Source organism: Eurypyga helias, unplaced genomic scaffold, assembly GCF_000690775.1.
Source record: "Eurypyga helias isolate BGI_N326 unplaced genomic scaffold, ASM69077v1 scaffold8263, whole genome shotgun sequence".
Taxonomy (NCBI): Eukaryota; Metazoa; Chordata; class Aves; order Eurypygiformes; family Eurypygidae; genus Eurypyga; species Eurypyga helias.
The window spans coordinates 142,127-159,906 of NW_010239216.1; the positions used below are offsets into that span (position 1 = coordinate 142,127).

The 17,780-nt window shown below is 43.3% G+C and overlaps 1 protein-coding gene across 1 annotated transcript in view; it reads left to right on the forward strand.

Moving 5' to 3' along the window:
* The window catches only part of APP (amyloid beta (A4) precursor protein), a gene marked incomplete at its 5' end in the record, with an annotated part of 149,423 nt that extends 132,044 nt beyond the window's left edge, over positions 1-17,379 (forward strand). Inside the window, 3 exons of the mRNA XM_010148064.1 lie at positions 6,395-6,495; positions 9,602-9,748; positions 16,407-17,379. Coding sequence (XP_010146366.1) covers positions 6,395-6,495; positions 9,602-9,748; positions 16,407-16,508 — 350 coding nt within the window. The remainder of the gene's footprint in view (positions 1-6,394; positions 6,496-9,601; positions 9,749-16,406) is intronic.
* Positions 17,380-17,780: the final 401 nt, after the last annotated feature.

The window sequence follows — 17,780 nt, forward strand, 5'->3', positions numbered from 1 at the left end:
CTCTGTTCAGGGTAGATGGAATTCTCAGTTGCAACTGTAATTATACCACTAAGAGCTGTAATTGTGTCACTCACACGATGGCCCCTAATTCAGAATGCAAGGATCTTATGGTGTTAACTCTGTTACTTTCTTCCATATAGTGCGTTTTGGGGTGGTTTTTTGCATTATCCCAACTCTTTGCGAGTTGATTGTTTTTGCAAACAGTCAATAATTTTGGGGAGACTTTACACGTAAAGCTGCTTCTGTGTCTCTGGCCCTTCTGCTGATAAATCATGACATTTCATCTTCGTTCTATAGAAAGCTGAGGGATTTTTTTTTTTTTATATACACGGTTGCAAGGGCTCTGTAAGCCTAGTGGCTGTTCTGCAGAATCATGAGCACATACGCTGCTGTAGGGACTGCATAGAGCAGCTTAGGGAATTATTTATTATTTTCTTGCCAGAAATTGCCACGTTTTGGGGGTTTTTTCCCTGTCCTAGTGATGTTAGTTCAATACAGTTGTCCTAAACCAACTGTCTGCAGCTACCAAATAAAAACCATGAATGGATTTTTTTTTCCATTAGATTGTTTTGTTTTATAAGTCAGATAGTTATTAACTGTGAATGCAATTACACGTGCATATTCTCAGCACCTGCATCGACCTGCCAGAAAGATTACCAAATTTTATGTTTTGATTATTCATTTTTGCATGCGTGTAAAATAATCTCTGGTATTCTGAGAAATAATTATAACTTTCTATTTTGCACTTATTAAAAAAATAATAACAATAACATTCTTTTTCACACTTATTTTCTACCCTGTAGTCATCCATGAATTTACAAGCAAACCACCGTTTTACTAACTTGCAAGGGGAGACCAGAAAGTTTTAGTTCCATGCAGTCTTAAAAGTACTTACTCCTCAAAGATATTTGATCTGTCCTTACAAAAGCGAGTACGTAATCTTCATTTTAATCTTTATGAGTGAGTATATAATCTTAATTCTAATTTCACTTCAAAATGAAATGATCTGCATAGAGTCATATGGAAGTAATAGTTGCACTATTAGTAATAGAACACGCAGCTCTCTACCTGGGTGATTTTTCAAACACTGCATTCCTTTCCATCCTCCTCTTCTATTTTAGATGAAGCTTTACCCAAAGCTTTTTGCTACACTTGTAACAGGCCTTGATTCAACAAATCTTATATTATTCTTGCCATTATTCAAACACAGACCATGGAGTTACATGTTTTCCTCTATGCAGTTGTTACGTCTGTTGCACTACTTTAGGTTTTCGTGGTGCAGAGACCACCCCAGGCCTGGGAGTTCCAACTGTGCTTCACTTGGAGGTTTAATTTTAAAGTAACTGGAAGACCACAGGCACAGCTAATATCGTTTCTTATACCTTGCAAAACAAGATCACAAAATCTTGCTAGCCTGGAAGCAATTACAAGCAGTGTAGTAGGTAATGTACACCTAATAGCATCCTCAGTGGAAATCATTGTATCTTCTTTTTCTTAGCCTTCTTGACACCTAAATATATATTTATATGTATTTATAACACATAATTTGTTGGATTTTACTAGATGCTTTTAAGCCTCTGTTTTTGATGGCTAAATAATTTTGTCAGCTTTTTGAGGGAGTTGCAGGTTAATGTAGTTAGCAGCTTAATTGTATTATTTTTAAATTTAAGTTATTAGGAATGCAACTCCCTAAAGATCGTATGTAATCCAGAATAAAAAGCCCTAATAATTGTCATCATCTGTGAATTTGCAATGAGGCTGTTGCTTTCACTTTTTTCTTTTACTTTGGCTTTTGTGTTTGGGTTGTGTATTTTGGACTTGGTAGTGAAAAAAAACATAATTTTATGTCAGAATTAAAGGTCTCATCATGTAATTAACTTTTCTATGTACGCTTGCCTTCAGTGCAAGAGTAGAGTGGTATTAGGCAGCCCTTAACTGTTTGCATCTTACCTGATTCACACACCTTTGATAAAAGTTGTGGAAAGACCCTTTTTTCTTCTACAGTTAGTTTTCCCTTCTTCAGTTTTTCCTTCCTCAGTTACTACCTTTGAAAAATAAATCTGATTTTATCACGTAGGTCTAAGTATGTCATCACTAGGACAGGAAAGTGAAGGAACTGGAAATGGAGAAGTCTGTTGAATACAAAGTCTAAGTTCTATAATGTAACATGGTGGAAAGGTGTGTATAACTCCATAGACAATTTTATCTCATACCAGCTATTTAACTTATTGCAGTGCAGAGTCACGCTTCTCTCACTGTACAATCAACTATTTGCAGACGACCACCAGTCTACCCTAGTCATACTTTTAAAAGTCTTTTTCCCCACCTCTAAGGGAGATAAGAGAAAGGGAAAAATAGCTATCAGGTTTGTTAATGCAACAGAAGATTTTTGTTTCTGACCTTTTTCCTGTGCTAGCTCCCAAAGGCAGGTTTTAGTAAGTCTAACAGCATTAACTTCCTAATACCAGCTCCTACTTGTGTTCAGATCCCTTGGCATTTTTGTGGGTTGGTGAGTAAGGCCAAGTTGACCACCAGACCTTGGTTCGCGTGCCCCAAGGCAAAAAATTTCTGGCTGATCTCAAGGGAAAAGATTGTTTTATCTGCTGCATGCTGGAAGTACAGCTCCAGCATTACTGTCTGATGGGAATGAGAGGAGGGAGAGGAACCCTCACAGAATTGCAGCTTTAGGAAAGCCTGAGCCTGTGTTTTTACAGCAGCTGAGACTACTGATGAACTTCTCAGCTTCTGTCGCTCATTGATGTGAAGACCTGTTCTGCCCCCTGAAGTGCTGCTGTAACTCCTGCCTCTGGCATTTAACTGTTTAACTAAAGCTGACAAAGACCCATGGTCTGAGCTGCCATAGCTTGCTTTCATGGAAAGTGTCCAGAGCCCAGGAGCAGAGGTACCCAAGCCCCTTACTCTGCCTCTGGCAGGGGTGCATACAGGATATGTACAGACTTCACCTCTGCCTTACCCCCCTGGCACATACCCTGAGCTTTTGGCAGCCAGCATGTGATAGACTGCCAGGACTGGGAATTGTAGTTTCACCGTCGTGTTTATTAACCCTGGGTGAACCTTTCTTCTTTGCATTTGTTCATTTGTATTTTGAACATCCTCCAGTGAGTTCCACCATCCAATTATGCATTGTGCCAAATTATATATATATACGCTTTCTTATCTTAGTTTTTAGTCTGCTGCGTCAGAGCCATGTTGGAGTTCTGTACTTAGGAGAAATAATTAATAACCATTTCCTGTAGACTTTTTCCTTGTTGTTCGTAGTCCTAGAGAATTCTGTAGTGTTCCCCCTTGGTTGTCTCTTCCAGTCTGAAGACTGCCAATTTGTCTTGTCCTTCTTGTACAGAAATCATTCCATCCCAGTGATCATCTGTCTCTCCCTGTTTTGTATCTCTTCTTCTAGTTCTTCTGCCTTTGTTTGAGGTGGGGTGACCAGAATGGATATCCAGATTTAAAATGAGGATGCATCATTCATATAGAGGTGTAATGATGTTTTCTGTTTCCTCTATCCCTTCATCACTACTCCTAGCTTTCTCTTTGCCTTTTTGACTGCCACTGAGCTGCCAGCCCATAAAGAGTTATCCACAGTGACTGCAAGGTCTCTGTCCTGGGTGGAACAGAGCTAATTGAGAGCCTGTTTTTGTGTATGTATAGTTAGGGCTGTTTCACTTTACATTATATCAACATTGAATACCATTTCCCTTTGCCTGTGCACTCAGAAATTGTAATAGCCTTCTGCAGTTCTTTGCAGCTGGTTTTACTTTGACTCTCCTCTTTTTTTTCTTTTTTGTCAATAAACTTTGTCACGTCACTGTTTGCTCCCTTACCCAGATCACTTTACAAACAGCACAGCACAGACCCTTGTGGGACCCTGCTGGTAACCTTCCTCCCTTGTGAAAAATGGCTGTGTATTTACACTGCATTTCCCTGCTTTTAATCAGCTATGGAAAGCTGTGTAGGATTTTCCCTCCTAATCCTTGCCACCTTAACTTCTGCCAAAGCGTTGATCGGGGACCTTCTCAAAGGCTCTTTTGAATTCCAGATTCACTCCAAGACAAATCACTGCTTTCCATGTGCTTCCTAACTCTTCCAGTGACCTCTTAAAAGGTTTGGGAGGCAGGCCTTCCCCCAACAAGACAAGTTGATGCATCACGGATGTGTCTCCTGAGTGTATGGGTATGTTCTGATCAACATTCCTAGCCTCGGTGAAGGCACCAGCTGCAGCAGTAGACTTGTGTGGTTCCCCAGGCCCTTGCCATGGGGGAGTTCCCACGTGGTGCTTTTGCCAGCGTGTCTAAGGGGCAGCAAGTGTGGCCGTGCTGCCTCTTCAGCCCACAGGGCCAAGTCCCAGGAAAGCCCTTTCCCCCAGCTCTTTAATTTATGTGAAGCACTGCTATTCCACTGTTGGGTTTTTCCCCCTCTGCTTTTAACCCTAAAAACAAGAAGGCAGGGGGAAGGGGTTGAAGAGGCAAGCCTCTGTGCAGCCAGATACATGTTCTCAATTTCTTCACTTCCTGTTGATGCAGGTGTAGGGGCTATTTTAAGATGATGCGCAAAGGACAGTAAATTATGTTCTTAGTTTGGAAAACTAACCATAGCTATTTCAAGAACAGAAAGTTAAACCGTTTTTCAGGTTCCATATGGGTTTTATTGCCTTCATCTCCATTTCTTCCTGCATTTCATTGACAGAACATCATGATTTGTTTTCAAACTGCAATTCCTTAAGTACGTTACAGTTTGTGCATTTCAAAAGGGTCTCTTGTACATAAATGTCATAATATACTTGTGTCAGTACTGTAATGTGGCATCAAAAATCAGATGCCTAATAAAGCAATTTGACATCTTCAGGTGCTTTATTCCTTTAAAAAAAAAAAAATTGACTAAGGCCAAATTTATGGGGTAGTCAGACTTTTCAAGAAAATAACCATAAATACTTTGCTGCATGAGGATGATCCTTGTTGTCTCTTTCGCATGGTTTACTGTGAAAAGAAAGATCAGAGTCCTAGAATAGGATCATCTGTACAGAGGAGTTCTCAGGAAGGTCTGTTCTTGCGGACTCATAATGCAAAAAGGCATTCAATGAAAAAAGAAATTGCACATTCAGAGGCAATAAAAGGGCAATAATTCTTGTATCGAGTGCTGCTTTAGGCTGTGGAGCTCATTGGTACATGGAGGTCTTTGAGCGTCCAGGGAGACGGTGGAGCAGAAGAGCGTTCAGTAGTGTTAAGAATTTAAAAGAGGTTCTTTCTCTGCATCAGAGCTTAAGGTCACCCCAAAACACTAAGAAGCAGAATGAACGTTTGGAGAAAAGGGTTGGAGTGATAAAATCCTAAAATAAATATAGACAGGGAGTATGAACCTGTTTGTTCTTGCCATGTTATAGAGGATGAGGAAATAACTTCTCACAAACACGATGCTTCTGCAGTGTTTGTACCTCCAAGAAATATAAATGTCAGTCAGTTGGTTCTGAGAAGGAAAATAACCAGCTACATGAATACCCACCCATATGTTCTCTATAAGCCAGAGCCAGCTTTTCAGGGCAAAACATTCATGGATGCATATATAGGATGCACTGCTCAGCTGTTGTAAGTCTGGCTCATTCGCCTGGGGCTATTTTCCAGGAGGAAATCCTTGCCTTCTTTCCAGTTAGACACGTAAGGGGAGAACACGACTGCAAACTATCTACAATTAAAGTCGCTGCAAGCTTTGCTTATTTGCTTTAGTGCATGTTTCTGATCAAGAGGGACAGTTATCATCTCTCAGGCAGAAGTCAAGACTTGAATCATACTGATTCTGAGCAGTCTGAAATATGAAAACAAATAAGAACTGTGTAGAATTCACAAACATTTTAGTAAGTCCTATTTGTGTGTGTTTGTGCAAAAGGTACAGACTCACAAGAAGCAAGAAAATCTGGGGTTCCCCACCTCACACCATGAGTATGTGTTTTTTCCTCACAGCAGCCTGAGCTTGAGGAGGAGGAAGATTTTGGCCTAAACACTAAGTTTTCTTGACGTTGCTGAAGAGGCTGTCAGAGCAGATCTGTCTGCATCCTGTGAGCCAAATCAGGAGGCCGCTGTTGGTCGCTCACAGCTTAGTTCTTGCGGTGTTTCACGCTGAAAGCCTTCGATGCTTGTACCAACGTAGCTGCACGGGATTAAGGAGCGCTTAACAGAGGAGAAATTTTACCAGCTCATTCTGTGTCACCTCAGTGGGACTGAAACATCCAATGTACCTCACTTTCCTCCCGGTTCCCTTTCACGTTGCATCCCACCTCCTCCACGTGAATGATACCGTAGCCTTCTGCCGTTGTAACGGTTGAGGGAAGCAGAGCGTAACTGCGTTGTTGGCTTTAATTAATTGTCATTGCGGTACAATGCAGGTTCCGGGTTGACCAATGTTAAAACGGAAGAGATATCTGAAGTGAAGATGGATGCAGAGTTCCGACATGACTCGGGATACGAAGTTCATCATCAGAAGCTGGTGAGTGAACAAACTGTGCTTTCCACACGTGGGTTTCCAGTTGCAGATTCAGTCCTGAGCTGGTGGGTCAGTTATGGCCGTGTTTCCCCTCAGTGCTGTGGGTGCTGAACGTGCCAACAGAAAGTTTTCACGTGAAGAGATTATGATTTTTCTGATTCTCTCTTAAATGAGAGTAAACCTGGAATAATTTCAGCAGAGAGGATGGAAAGCCATGAAGTCTCCCATGAGAGGAAGTTCTGACAGTTGCTGCACTGCGGTGTGACTGGATGTGGTCACACAGGCAATGCTTGTCCATCTGTCGTGGTCACGTAACTGAAGAGAAGGGATGCAGAGGAAGGAAAATGCTAGCTAAGTTTAAAAAAAGAAATAAAATGTTTGATGGAGACACACAGTATGGTGCAGCAAGAAATAGAGTGACACCGTTTCAGGAATAGATTCCTTTTCTATCCAAACAGATGGTGGTGGTACATGAAGGAAGCTGAACTCCATCATGGAGCATAACCTTTTGCAAGATTGCTTGCTTGGGATAAGAGGAGATTCTCCACTGGCCTTAATTTTAATTTGTACCTGGCTGTATATGTGTGTTTTGTTCCTTCAGGTATATTAAATTATTGACAGGTAAAGGGCAGGTAGGAGCAAAATATTGTTCCCCGACTGAACTGTGCTTCTTATGAACACAAAAATAACAACTAAAAGCAATGTAAGTAAGAACAAGTATCTTCTAAAAGCTTTTTTTCAGTCCCTTAATAAGTAATGAAGAACCCATACAGCGGTTTTGACTATAAACCTTTTATGCTTCCTCTTTTGTAAAGGTATATTACACGATGAGATTTCAGTTCCGTGACTTTCAATATCCTGATACTAAACTTAAAAGCTTTTTTTCCTAATATATTCTTAAAGCTAAGTAGTGCTGAAAATTAAAATTAACATGGGGCTCAAATTTGCATTTGAACTAGGCAATCACTGTGTGAAAAGATACTCTGCCATCTCTTTGATGCTGAGAACTGAGAATTCCCAGTTTAACAAGCTAATCCAAAATGCATTAGCACTAATTTGGGAAATTCTGACGTGCTTAGCTCAGATGGGTTAGACAGCCTGATGGGGTAAGCCTGTGCAGTTTGCTGAGGGGAAGGAACTTGCAGGAATGTGGTTTAGACACAGTAGTTCTTGATCCTGTATCACATGCGCTTCCCAGCGGCAACTAATGTTTAGGTGGTTTGATACCATCCCGAACAGTTCAGTGCAGGAAACTGCCCTTACCCTGGTGGCTCCTAGGGAATCATTGCAATTCCCACACATGGGTAATCAGCAGGATGCTGGAAATGGGGCCTTGACAGCTTTTTTAAGCATTTTATGCCTTACTTCTTACTGACAGGGGCAACCATTATTTAAAAATCAGTAAGCTGTCCTCCAGGTTATCTTTGTAATGGAGACTGGGCAAGGAATCTGGTGTTGCTGGGAAAGTACTGGGCTGATGTCTTAAAGAGCGCTGCTTGCTTACCGTGTGCCATAGCCTAGCTGATGCCCTTCTCCATCACCTTTAATTCAAAAGCAGTAAGCAGAAAATACATCATCTGTGGTTCCCTTCTCCTGTGCCCTGGTAGGATTTACTGAAACAGCCTCCTTAGGACATGGCTTTGAATTCAGCTGCAGGTTGTATTTTACATGCAAACTTCTGAACTGAGCTGAAATTGCAGTTGTTTTCTCTTTTATGAGTGTTCACGTTTGAACTGTACATTCAGTTGATTTCCGTGGCTCAGAGTGCTTAGGGCCTCCCTCTGTTGCACATGTACATTAGCTGGGGCATTTCACAGCGCTCTGAAACAATGGGGCAACAAAATTTCAGTCCTGGGCAGGTAAAACTGACAGAAGAAATTATTACTTCACATCAGGTTATGCCAACCAACACTGTCCATTGTTTGCACTTTCTAGTGAATTCCTAACCTTGTTTAAACACACTTCTTGCTTATGACTGGGAACAACATAAATATTTATACTGCATGCTTTAATACTTCTCTGAGGAAGATTGTGTTTCTTAAAAGAGTGCAAATGTTATACAGCTCATTATAATTCTCAGTTGGTTTCCTGCTTCCCTCTGCATTTTTGTTAAAATACTTGTCAAAGTATTTAGTCATTCAGAGTGAGGTAGTCTTACAATTCTGTGAATGTAATTTATTCTCTAATCCTTTTTGCCCATTTTGGTTAAAAATAATAATAATAGAAGCCGCTATTGACAGGCGGACAGAAGGTTTGTAAAATATGCATAGATGTAAAATAATCCAGCATATTCCTTGAATACAAAAGAGGACAGAGAAAACCACCCACGTTTCATACCTGCTCCTGTTGCTAAAAGTCAGTCTTACTAAACACATAGTCAAGCATCTTGCTGTCCGCTGTTCTGCCTTACCAGTACATGCGATTCAAGTGGGTCTGCTCTGGTTTTCACACAACCGTTACCTGGCCTAGGCCTCACATGAGTATTGTCATCGTCCCAGTGTAGCGCATTCTCCCTCTACCTTGCAGAATCTTGAAGCATCCCTCGGTGGGCACTTAAATCAGCATGCTTTGTTGGACCCTTGTCTCCAGCACGAGAATTTTCTCCCAGCTGTTGCGGGCAAGATTCACTCTTGTCCTAAAGGTCTTCACTGCTTTTTCATAGAAGAAATGCACCACAGTCCCCAGAAGCTGCACAGATGTAGATTTATGAACCTTTTGATGATCAGCTTTCTAAAAGTAAAGAACTGTTTATGCTCCCTGGTTACTCCTCTACAGGGTTATCAGTCATTTTGCAATTAGCTTGACTCGCTTACCCCAGAAAAAAAAGCAGCTACTGTCTAAGACCTGTGCGAAGCGGGGTCGTGGCGATGGATCTGTCCCTTAGCCACAGCACTGCTGCACCGCAGGCAGTACAGATTTCCCAAATTGCTCTTCTCCAGCCATGAGAGCTTTGTGGTACAGCGATCCAGGTTTGAATAATGCGGTTGACATGCATTGCTGTTTAATACTGATACTTCACTAGGCTTTGTATTGCTGTAGCAGCTGGACAGGTTAGCCAAATATTCAGTGATCTTTTTATGAACCACCTTCCTTTATTCCTCTGTTGTAGGTTTTCTTTGCTGAAGACGTGGGTTCAAATAAAGGTGCCATCATTGGACTGATGGTGGGAGGTGTTGTCATAGCAACAGTGATTGTCATTACTTTGGTGATGCTGAAGAAGAAGCAGTACACATCTATTCATCATGGGGTTGTGGAGGTAAGGAAAGACTACCAAGCACAACTGGTGTCACGTGTACAGCACAGTCAACACGCTGGTCTACAAACATATTTACAGAGGAAGAAACCATGGTTTTGACTAATGTTCAGAGCCAGAGTGGTTGCATCTAGCAGAGGTGGAATCAAATGGCCCTATTTTCTAAATGCAGACACAATATAAGCCATGTTAAGTTGGGTGTAAAACCACAAAAAGCTCTTCTGGAACTATCCTAGACCAATCACCTTGTCATATGAAAGTTGATTTTATAGGAAATATAAGAGTAGCCGATGAGCAGATACTGCTCAGAAGGAAAAATCTGGTTTTACTGTTGTCAGGAATTCACATGCACAGATTTCTTTATTTAGCTCGCAAATAAACATTTGAGGCAGAACTTTTTGGATTGTGCTGTACTACACTACAAGGATTTTCCCTCTACAGATATTTTATTACTTATTGTTCCCTAAACAAGGTTTTCTTTAGCCACCAACAGCATTTGATTTATGACTAATCTGAAACACATAGGTTTGAGAAACAAATAATATGTAACACTGTCATATGGGATTTTCAAGATGAAACCCCTTGGCTCTTTTCAATCTGCCATGTGAATTTGTGGTCAGTTTACAGTAACTTAAAATACCTCATCCATTGCTTGGATTTAAGACAAGTTCTCTGTAAGGAGAAAAACTTAATTATGAGAACTGGAAGGGGGTTCATGTAACTTTTTTCCCTTTGTTTATTGATACCTAGTTTGCTGTGTGAGTGTCTGGTTTGTGGAGATTACTTGTATTAACAAGCACTTGAGACACTTTACATGTGTTTGCCTTCCAAAAATGGTATTGTACATTTTTGATTGAAACTAAGCCTTGCTCAGGTCCACAGTTTACGTTGATTTCACCTTGCTTTGGTCTTGCTGGAGACATGCATGCCTCCTGATCCATGTATTCCGCTGTCTGGGGCAATGAAGGGTCTTAAAAATATTTGAGTAAGCCTTTCTCTTAAGCCTGTGTGTTCCGGTGTACACACTGTGGTTGCCTGTGTGGTGTGAAACCTTCCAAGGAGACGTGGTCAGAAAAGCGCCAACTGATTGGGGTGAGATTTCAGCTGACAGCAAGCCATGCAGAATTTTGGACCAAGAGGGAGAAAACAGCAAGCGGGAATCTCAGCTTTAAATTCCCATGTGAAAGCTTCCGCCCCAATTTTTAGAGAACTGAAACAGGTTGTAGTTGTAAACCACCGAGCTGACAGCTGCTGCCAGCAGTTGTGCAACCGGAGACCCTCCTGTGGTAGAATTTAGCAACAACAGAATGGGTCAGGAGGCTAGCTGGGCCAGAGCCCCAGATCAGACGTCGAGTGCGGACATACCGTTACTGCAGGCCAGCCTTAAAAATTCAGATGGGCTTCACCTGATGGAATGACATGATAAAGGTAATCCTGGATTCCTACGAGCTTCCTTCAGTGACGCTGAACTTGGAAATGTTGGACTATAAATCACACGCACAAGCTGAACAAGTAATTCGTGTCCAAGTGACAGCATCACTTAGGGAATAAAAGATTTTACCGATCAAACCATAAAGCTGTGGCATGTGGATCTACCAAGAATATTAGTCGATTCATAGTACCACACTGTAGGTGGTGTCGCCCTTTAGATTTGCTGCATTGTGTCTGGCATTGGCAGGCAGGATTCCTTATTCTGCCAGACTTGCTCTGTGGTCTTGGCAGACTGCACAGCCTCTCTGAGCTTCTCGCCCGCAACAAAGGCATACCATCTATTTTTGTCCTAGGTTGGTGAAAGATTTGTAGCACTTACTTTTGGGGGGGAAAAAAAACTCCCAAAGATCCATATACCATTGATGTTTAATATTAAAATGTCTCCAAAATTAAGCTGTTCCATTCTAAAGAGGATTAATTTATTTAGCAGCGGTGCCTCTTTAATGTGCTGTGCACGAAAAAACATGAAGGAGCAAAATCACTTGATGTAAAAATAACTACATCAGCTCTAGGTTGGCTTAGTACATTTTAACAACTCTTGCAACCTGTTTCTTGCACGTCAGAAGTTACTATGAGAATTTACCTCTGTGAGAATGGATGCAAAATTACAAAACAGGTACTGTTCCACCTGTATTCTCTCCCAGAAAGTCAGCTCCAGCTGTAATACTTTTTCTCGTTTCACTATTTCTGTAACAAAAGATGTTAGTAAAATCCTGTTAGCCTTTTTTTGAAGCTCAGGGGGAATACACTTGTCCTATGTAGAAAAAGTGTTATTTTCTTCCAAGTCAGAGAATATAAAGGTTTCCAAGTGGTTCAGCCTCTGAAGGCGGGCTGTCACCGCCAATAAGTAAATGACCGAGCAACTGAAAATTACATACTATAGATGCAGGTAGGAGCTCCAACGAACATCGTGAGGCGTGTTTTGCTGGTGCGCCCACCCCAGCTGTCTGCAGGAGGTCCGCTTCCTCTGTGAAAGCAGGTGGCAGAAGAGATTCTCACCCCTCCAGTGCTCCAGACTACAGCCGACTGGCTCAACTCCTCTTTCAGGATCTCCTCAGTGAAGCTCACAGCACCTCCAGCAGGAGCATGTGGAGAGAGGTGACAACGGGAGGGCTCACAGCAGGAGCAAAGAAGCCATTAACATTGCTGTAGTACTCTCCAGCGTCCGATCTGCGGGTGTATATCCGGCAGTGTCCGCTTACCATTGTTTGAACAACAGTGTTGTATGCGGTGCATCTCCGAGGGCTGCCAGCAGTTCCCATTGGGGCTTTCCATGTGTCTAGAGGCAGCATGTGGATTTTTCTGCATCATTACCATCTTCCTGACTCCACGTTAGGATTTTCTGTGTGAAAGATCCATAAGCCGGAGCAGGAGAGGATGGATGGACAGGCAGCCTCAAAGGAGGTTACCTACCTAACTAAACTGTTTTCTCGAGAGCCATTGTGTTGTAGAAAAGAGAAGTGTCTCGGCTGCTTCTCAGCAGCACCAGAGTACCCACAGCTCTTACGTGCTGTGTTCAACTTCTGCCGCCTCCATAACGGGTGCAAAAAGCTTCTTAAAATGGTAATGTGCTTTAGGGATTTACTGACAAGTGGATAATCGGGTTCAAGGCATGTCGTTTGGCAGAGCAGTACCTGGGGCAGAGGTGGAAAGGAACGAGAGGAACAGTTGGGCAGAGTCGGAATGGGTACAAGTGAGTGGGAGAGGAGACATTTGGGATAAGTGATAGTCCACGTAGGTTGGCGGTGAGATGGATCACCCTGCAGCAGACAGCTGCAGGAAGGAAAGGAAGTAGTCATTTTAAAGTCTAAAGGGGAAATTAAAGAAAAAAATTACTAAGACTGCAAGTAGAAGCCTCAATAAATCCCTTTCATCTACAAATGCTCTACTTCAGAGGTTATTGGACTTCCAGTAGGAAATAGTTTTATCAAAGTGGGGCTTTTTAATATGGAATACTGTGCAAGGGTGTTAAAAATTGTCTGATTTTACTGTTCATCGTTTTTTTTTGTAATCTTTCTCCTCCCTGATTTTCTTCCAAGTTTCTCTAGTTTCTCATCAATTCTTTAGTTTCTTCTGCTGTGCAATTTGTATGAGTCTTTTTTATTTATGCTGTTGTCTTACCCTGTTTCTTTCCTGCAAGCAGGTTATGATGTGTGCTTATCTCATTTTCTAGTCCTGAATAAGAAGTGCTGAGTGGGAGGCTTAAGCTAAAATGGGTGACAGAGTTCAGTACAATGTGGTTTGGAGCTTAAATACGAAGAAATACAGCCTAGGGTCTGGTGCACCGCTCCTTTGCATCCCAGCCTGGTGGGGGGAGCCTCCTAGTAAGGAAGATGCTGTCAGGCACGCGTTGGTACACAGAGACCCCTGATCCCTCAGCCCGAGCGCTTTGTACTGAGCATCAGTTTCGTGCTAGAAGAGAACCTTCTAGAGCTGTCGGTAGTTGTGAGCTGTGCGGCTCCCGCTTCTTGATTTGGAGAAGCACCGGCTACTCCTGTGTATGCAGGAGTGATGTTGCAGTGCCCAGGAACTAGGGCTGACATGCTACAGCAGCCCCCCCCAAGGAGAGGAAGGGTCGCTTGTCCTCTGTGCCTGCCCTGTATTCTTAAGTGCTGTTTGAAAGGCTACAGGGATGTTTGCTGTTTTCCCTGCGTCGTTCTCCTCGTCGCTTCATGGCCACGTTAGTTTGTGACGGCTTCAGCGGCAGCAGATGGCACGCAGGGCCCTTGTCACAGCAGAAATCGTTAACACCCCCAAGTGCAAGGTCCTGCACCTGGGTCAGCGCAATCCCAAGCACCAGTTCAGGCTGTGCAGAGTGGATCGAGAGCAGCCCTCAGGAGAAGGACTTGGGGGTACTGGTGGATGAAAAGCTGACCATGAGCCGGCAGTGTGCACTGGCAGCCCAGAAGGCCAACCGTATCCTGGGCTGTATCCAGAGAAGTGTGGCCAGCCGGGCGAGGGAGGGGATTCTGCCCCTCTACTCTGCTCTGGTGAGACCCCACCTGGAGTGCTGCGTCTAGCACTGTGGTTTTTCCCTCCCCGATTTCTAAAGCAAGGGAAATCTGGAAAGAGCAGATTAAAGCAAGAGTGCCAACTCTGAACAGGATCTCAGTGCCTGAGAGCATGTCACAGGAGGTGAAGAAATAGATGTATTTTGGGTTTGTTGCATAAGAGAATTACTCCATGCAAATCCACTTTCAAAAGATAAAGCCAGCCTTTGAATGGCAATATTTTAACATCAGAAAAAGGCCAAGTTACATCGCAGAATCAGAAATCCAGGGAGCACCTTGTCAGCTCAGTCCAGTGATCCTTTCTGCCCGGTATCCTGTTCCCTGCTGGGCAGGAGTCAAGGGCTCTCTGGAATGCTCAGGACTCCCAGCTATGGAGAGTTTCACAGTAGCTTGTGAGCAACAGCGGTACATGACCCCTGAAGTTGGGCATTTCACAAAAATGTGCCATTACAGAGTAAGAAAATGAGATTTGGTGGAATATAGTGTTGATTGAAAATGCAGTTTGAGGGTTGGAATGAGGAGATTTGGAAGCTGCACAGGTAGGAAAACGGATCAGATTGGTGGTTACGATCTGAGCCATCCAATACACATGCCACACGCAGAACGGTTTCTTAGGTAACAAATAAAAGAACATCAGGACAGAAGATCGCTCCGAGAGGAGCCATTTTCAGGTGGTGCTGTGGGAAGGGGCGTCCTGTGCTATAACTTACCCCAGTAAAGGAATGGCTGCAAAAGTTCTGAGCAGCCCACATTTGTCCCAAGCGTGGAAGAACGTATGCTCAGTCTTTCTCCAGGGTGTCAGGTAGCTTACCAAAGGCCATGGGCTGTCCTGACTATGCTGTTATTTCCAGTACTTTGGAGTAGATTTTGAATGAGTATCAGACATAAAATTACTTCTCCTTTGCTTTTATATTAAAAGGTTAGAGTAAGTTAACCCACTCTTATAAGGATTCTTGGGAGAATACACTTTCCACTATCCAAAAGGACATCTTTTATGCTGAAAGTAAATGGGTGTTTTTCCTAAAGGTCACTACTTAAAGGAATCCACAGGGAAATGTTCGTACCTAATGCTTTAGCGTAGACTCTTAGGCGCCTTCCTGATTTTAAATTTTTGACAGTGTGAAATTCGCTCTGTACCTTCTCCTTGAAGAGCTCTCGGAGGCGAGGCGTGACAGGTCGCAGATGGACTAGCTCACGAGCAGGCTTTCTTAGCTCCCTTCTCATCAGTGCGTAGCGGGATAGCCGGGGTACGGTAGGTGTTGAATACGCAGCAGCTACGCGGCAGAAGTCAAACACCTAATTAACATTTAGAGCCTGTTCTCGCCCACTGTAATTTGTTGGAGTTTTGTATTATTCTCATGTTCAGTGAAGGAAGAAAATAATTTGTGGAGCAGCAGGTATTCAGGGGGGAGGTCTTGAATGAGCTGCCTCTGTGCCTGTCTTCCACGTAATCAAGCAGGGTCAGTTTTTGTTAGGCATAAACACTTACACCAGTGCAGACACAGCAAGCTTTTTGTCACTCAACTGAGCCAAACTCAGCCACGGAGCCAGAGAAGTTCCCGTTTCCATGAGTGCAGTGGGATTGCTCACCTTGTGCCTGCCTACTCTGGCGTTGCCTTGCTACCCTCGTTTTATTTTTTCCAATCGTTTTTTCTTGGTCTTGAGACCACAGCATCTGCAGCAGATTTGGGAGCACAGAACAGGCCGAAGGCAGCCGCAAGCTGCTTCCTTCGGCTTTTTAGCGAGCTGTTTCTTTGCTTTTGAGACAAAGTTCATCCCGAGTACAGATACCAGTACATAAGCAAGGCGGGGCAGAGGGGAACACGTGACCTCATCATGGGGGGCTGGTGGGGAGATGCAAAATACATCCCTTGGTTTTGTTTGTGGAGTTGCGCACTTCCTGATCCGGACAGCAAAAACTAAAGCTGGTACTGCTGCGTTTGGTCAGCTGGCTTTGAATCCTGCAGCATGCCCCGTCCCTGGAAGTGTCCAAGGCCAGGCTGGACGAGGCTTTGAGCAACCTGGTCTAGTGGAAGGTGTCCCTGCCCATGGCAGGGGGTTGGAACTAGATGGTCTTTAAGGTCCCTTCCAACCCAAACCGTTCCGTGATCCCGTGAATTCAGCACGCATCTGACGCTGGCTGTTTGCTCTCGCGGCAGGTGGATGCGGCAGTGACGCCAGAGGAGCGCCACCTTTCCAAGATGCAGCAAAACGGCTACGAAAATCCCACCTACAAGTTCTTTGAGCAGATGCAGAACTAGGACACCAGAGCAGCCTCGCGCCTTGGACAGCGGAACGATCGCTTCACTGCCCATCGGTGTTCGGTTCTAGAATGATGTGGGAAGGAAGGAAAACGCTCTGTTTTATTATTTACTCATTATCGCCTTTTGACAGCTGTGCTGTAACACGAGTAGATGCCTGAACTTGAATTAATAAAATCAGTAATGTATTTTCTCTCTCTTTCTCTTTACATTTCAGTCTTTACACTACATTATTAATGAATGTTTTTTGTGTACTGTAAAGAGGTTAGCTGTATTTAACTAGTGCATGGATAGATTCTCTTTCCCAATTATTTATCATGTAGCTCCTTAGCCAGTTGTATATTATTCTTGTGATTTGTGACAAAAATTAAATCCCGATTGAAATATGCTTTAAGGATTGATGGGGGATGCTTTCTGTGTCTGTGGGGTTTAGCTGCTTCTCCTTGCTGAGCGTTTTTTTTCTGATCACTATGCATTTTAAAGTAAAACAGCGTTTTTTTAAAAAGTATTCCAGATGAGTTACTGAAATTCTTTTCCTCTGCAGCTGCATTTTATTGTACAGATTGTTGCTCCTGCTGTATTAGTGATGTAGAAATCATGGGAATACACATTCGTTTCTTTGTGCCTGTTTTATGTGCACACTTTAGGCATTGAGAGGTAAATTTTATTTTCTTTCCATGTATCTTTTTGATCTCTAAAAAAAAAAAATATTAAAAAGAATCCCTGTTAATTGTGAGCACTTCTGGGGGGGGAAAGTGCCTGCTGGTCGAAAATTAACAGGGATCCTCTGCAGGATGATTGTACAGAACCATTGCTTATGGATTGATAGCTTTCTACACTGTGTTACATAAATAAATTAAGAAAAACAAAACGTTTGGGCAAGAGTTTTCTTTGGAGGCAGAAAGCAAAGATCTCTGAAAGCCACTTCAGTGGAAAACGTGGATGTTCACACTGAGAGAGGGTTGGGAAGGGATTTTCCTACAAGGATCGCGGCACTCGCAGCCAGACCAGCGCGGAAGGAAGGCAGCAGCAAGACGGGGTGGGAGTGAGGGGCACCGCCTCCGGCACTCCTGCTCCTCTGAGGCATCAGCTCTTTCTGGTTTTCCTTCTCCTTTCTTTCGGTTTGTATGATAGTGTTTTACTGTAAATAAATACGTTCCCGGAGGAGCCCCGTTGTAGTGCTGTGTGTCTGCGCCGGCCGGCCGCCCTGGCTGGGGCAGAGGAGCGTGGTGTGCGCGACGAGCCGCCCTCCTCCCTGCCCGTCACCGGGAG